The 4,399-nt window shown below is 43.1% G+C and overlaps 1 protein-coding gene across 1 annotated transcript in view; it reads left to right on the forward strand.

Annotated features, from left to right (window-relative positions):
- Window positions 1-3,648: 3,648 nt before the first annotated feature.
- BAG3 (BAG cochaperone 3) overlaps window positions 3,649-4,399 on the forward strand; it is an 18,009-nt gene continuing 17,258 nt past the window's right edge. The window contains 1 exon segment of the mRNA XM_035896904.1: window positions 3,649-3,734. Coding sequence (XP_035752797.1) covers window positions 3,649-3,734 — 86 coding nt within the window.

Raw genomic sequence — 4,399 nt, forward strand, 5'->3', positions numbered from 1 at the left:
GAAAATGGTTCTTTTTGGACCAAGATTTGCTAGTAAACCTTGAAAAAGTAACCCAGATGCCCCAATGTACATTTAGGCCACTGCAGCCTTGAGTACAGAAGAGCAGTTTATCCACTAGGTGGAGGCCTGTAAATGCTAATGGCTGATGACCACTACAGCAATTAAAAAAGCCGGCTGAGATTGACTCTAATTCATTCTCCTGATTTCTAACAAAGTAAGGCAAGGTGATCCTGCTCCATGGGTAGACCCAGACACCTCTGACACCAAAGAGCTGTCTCCTTAGGCTTCTGTCTGACTGACTCAGGAAGAGCAGGGAATGTCAACCAACAATGCCTTCTTTGTAAATTTTATTTTAGCTTACATACACCATTCATAACATATTAAGAAAATGAGGAGGTCTAAAAATCCAAGTTGTCTTCTGCTGCCTATATTCTGGGTTGAATTTTGCTTTCTCTGCCTACAGATCACAGAAATCAATGTTGTTTTCATTGTGTTCACAGCCAGAATCACTCCCTGGTTTAGGCAGGATGCATTCAAGGTGGAAATCAAAAGGCAAAAGAAAAAAAATTATTTTTATACTGGAATTAGCTTCTGGAGTCTTTTTCAGGTTCAAAAAATCTAAAATTTTGAAATCTGAGTATATGCCTTGTGAACACCCAGATTTAGTGTGGTTGTGCAGTGATTCTATCAGGTACGTTTAAAAAGCTTTTCTCCATTTAGACAGTACTCTTAGCACTCTATTTTCTCATTAATGGTTTGCATTTTCTATTAAAGTTCATAGGAACTATATTTATCTATCAAATAATTTGCATATTATTACTCTAACTGCAATAAGCAGATGACATGATCAAGCTATATAAACCATACAATGTCTGCACCCGTACAGCAGTCCGTGTGAGATCAGACCCTTTGTGGATGGCTATCTACTTCGGCAGCAGTTACACTAAATTTTTTACCAAACATTGAAAATCAAGTCAAAAGCAGTCTGTAACATAAGTGGCAAATTAGTAGAAGATTATCAACAATTTTGTATTTAATTTTCTGAAATACAGGGCCCAATTGTATTAGCGGCTCTTTTTTTATACTGTTGATATAAACAAGTCCACAGTTCTGAACAAACCATGAAGCCAAACACCTCCACTTCTCTGGTTACAGTTAGCAGAGAATCCATAGTTGAGACTTTTTTACTTTTAGCTAAAATGATTTGTACCTCTGGCGTAGGGCATTCAAAATGAAGCCAGTGAAATTCTGGGCTGTTCATTATTGATACTGTGGATTCAGTTGAAATATCAGGGAACGGAAATCATGCTGGTAGATTCACCACATCTCTCGAATCTGAAGATTGAGAAACTCTGCGTGCTCACTGCATTTATTAACAGAGCTTTCATAGGACTCAATCTTAAATGCATCCAGCAGAGAACTTGGACTGCAGCCTGCTTAGAAATACAACACCAGACATGTGCCGTATGTATCACCTACCCCCAGGTTCATCAATAACAACGTTCTATAATACCTGATCTAGAACAAACATTTCAACTCACAGTCCTGATTAATCATGCCTTTTCTGGTCCAGTGATGTGCTAAAATGCCACGGATATGCAGGAGGTAGCCAGCCAATTTAGAGCTTACCGCAAGACATGCTGTTGCCTGGCACAGGCACACCGGAGGTATCTACTCATTTATAGAATGAATAACAATTATGTTGTTACAATGGTGCTGCTTCCTACAACCAGAGCTGGAGCTGGAGCGCATCTAGGAGGGAGCTCTCTGCAGCAGGACAGTCCACACAAACATTGCCCACCATCTAAGACAGATCTGTAACCAGAGACCTTGTGTGAACCGTAGATGAAGCAGACCACCTCTGCAGACATTTACTGATCCATCCACAAAGGGAGATGTGGCAACATGTGGTGGAGAATCTCCCCAGGGTGGTCCATACCCTGTCTAGCTAATACGCTGCCCTGAGGTTTCTGGAGTAGCCATACCTACATATGTGAGTAACCGCAGGCCATCATATAACTCAGAAGCTTAGGCCAATTCTCTCCACAGTTCTAAGGTCAAGATTGAGAAATGATGCAACTGGTGGCTTGAAGAAGGAATGGCTTTGCTTTGATTTGGGGTCCTGGGTTATTCCTTGGAAATCCAGTTGTGCAGATAAGCCTAATAATTTTCTAGCTGGTCTACCCAGAATCAGCCCATTTTCAAGACAAAGAAACACATGAAGTCCCTGTAGAGTTTATTAACTCTGGGTAACTACAATGACACAGTTTCTAGTTGTATTGGAACACCTTGGGGCAAATGCTTAGACAGATGCTCCTGGGTGCGCAAAGCACTGGGCAGATAGGCACCTGGAGAAGTCAGGAGTGCTGTGTTTGCACCTATATGAAGAAGACAAAAAATAGCAAATGCTTCTTGATTGTTTTCCCTTCTGAAATGGCATATATAGACCTTGAGCCTGGAGTCTCATCGGAGATTAGCCAGACACTACAGAGACTTACTTATCTTACTAACAAATTTTCCTGAACCCAAGATTTTTGCTTGGCAGTATTCCTTACATGAACATTTCCATAAATCATTCTGATCTGAAATATGGCTAACGACAATATAAACTAGAAGCCATATGGCCTCAGGGTTGCAGTTCTGGCCCAGCGACAGCACAGACCCAAGAGAATAAAAAACGAATCCCTGTACTGCTATCCTGTATAACCTACCTAGCTGTGAGTGCCTTCACCTTCACAAGAAACCAGGCTAAAACCTACCTGCCAAGGAAGACAATTTAATTAACAGAAAAAGTATGGGGTCTAGCCAACTAAATTCAATCACTGAAATGCTTTGCCTTCTCAGCCCAGACTGCTTTATCTCCAACTGGATGCTCATCCACCCATGGGTATCTTTCTTGCAGCAGCTCAAGTGAATCCTGAACCACTAGCCCATGCTGATCACTGTGAAACATAATCCCCTCTGTTTTAGCAGGGCGTGCCCTCACAAAAATATCTAACTTAAGCCTGTTAGATACCCCTTTGAGTTTTCCTTTTATTATTTTTTCACCTACTTACTGACCTTATTCATGGTTAGCTGTGAGCTGCAGCAAAACTAACGCCATTCTCCATATCTCTGTTTGCACTTTATCAGCTACAAACCCCATCTGTATCACTTCCTCAACTTACAAGAGTAATTTTCCTGCAAGACCTTTTAACATCTGTGTCCCCTGTGCCTGAATCATCTCCTTTCTTGATTTGGTAAAGACCCTGGCATACACTACAGAGCATACAGTCTAGGCACGCCTTTCTGTTATGAGATGGAGAGTGAAATTCCTCTGTAGATCTCTACAGGTTTGAAGCAGAATACATCTCTGATGTTACATCTTTGGAGCAACTGCTGACATTAGTGAGGCTGAGCAGAGGTCTTATACCACTGAGAGAGCAGGAGAGGTAGCAGAGGTAGGAGGTTATGTCCAGGTATTGGCACTGCAGTCCAGGACTGATTGTGAGATGCACAAGGTATGTGAGTTGTTGTTGCAGGGAACAGGTACGTCAGTAATAGTGGTGGTAATACATCTGAAAGTACATGCTCTGGGAAAAAATTATTCATTTGCAATATGTAGGAGTCAAAGGCACACAACAACAAGGGCAGAAAACTGGGTCTGTGATGGACCACGGTGGGGTTCTGAGGGTGAGGGATGTGCAGGATGGAAGAGCTGCAGGAAAGAAGGAGCAAGCTGGAGCAACTGTTAGGTTTGTCAGCATGATAAAAAGAGCCCACTCCATCAAAAGAGGAATGACTGTCGGTGGGATAGTCAAGATACCCAGAGATCTTTGATCCTGCCCCAAGCAGGAGGAGATCCTGACTGTCCCCAAGGGTGTGAACAAGCAGGTTTTTTCTGAAGTAAGAGGTACTTGGGTAATGAGCATCTATCTCCGAGGAATGCATACCTTCAATTCCTGGAAGCAAGTAGCTTTGCAGCAGGTAATGCCTGCGCTTGAGGGACACCGCACATTTAATCTTTTACTTAAAGCAACTATCAACAGGCATCTACGGCTGTTCGTGTGACTGTCAGATGACTATGAGTGGTGTAGTTGTGAAGCACAGTTACTTCCAACCAAACAAGCCGAGTGCCTGACGCGCTGACAGAGCACCGGTGGAGAAAGGCGGTTTTAAAGCTCGCAGAGACAACGCTCGCCTTTGGATGTGTTTCTAAGCGAAACAGACGTGCATTTGCCAGGAGCTGAGGGAGTTCAAACAGCTGAATCTGAAGAACAACGCCTGCCCGCACCCTTACCTGGGAAGAAACATGATTGTTGTTGTTTGTGTATTATAACCTCGAACTACCAGTCCCGGGGGAAAGAGCTTTCGGGGCGGAGCTTTGTGCTTTTGCTCCCTCCGCGGGCCGCGAGGGGGG

This window comes from Egretta garzetta, unplaced genomic scaffold (genome assembly GCF_000687185.1).
Source record: "Egretta garzetta isolate BGI_Z169 unplaced genomic scaffold, ASM68718v1 scaffold486, whole genome shotgun sequence".
Lineage (NCBI taxonomy): Eukaryota > Metazoa > Chordata > Aves > Pelecaniformes > Ardeidae > Egretta > Egretta garzetta.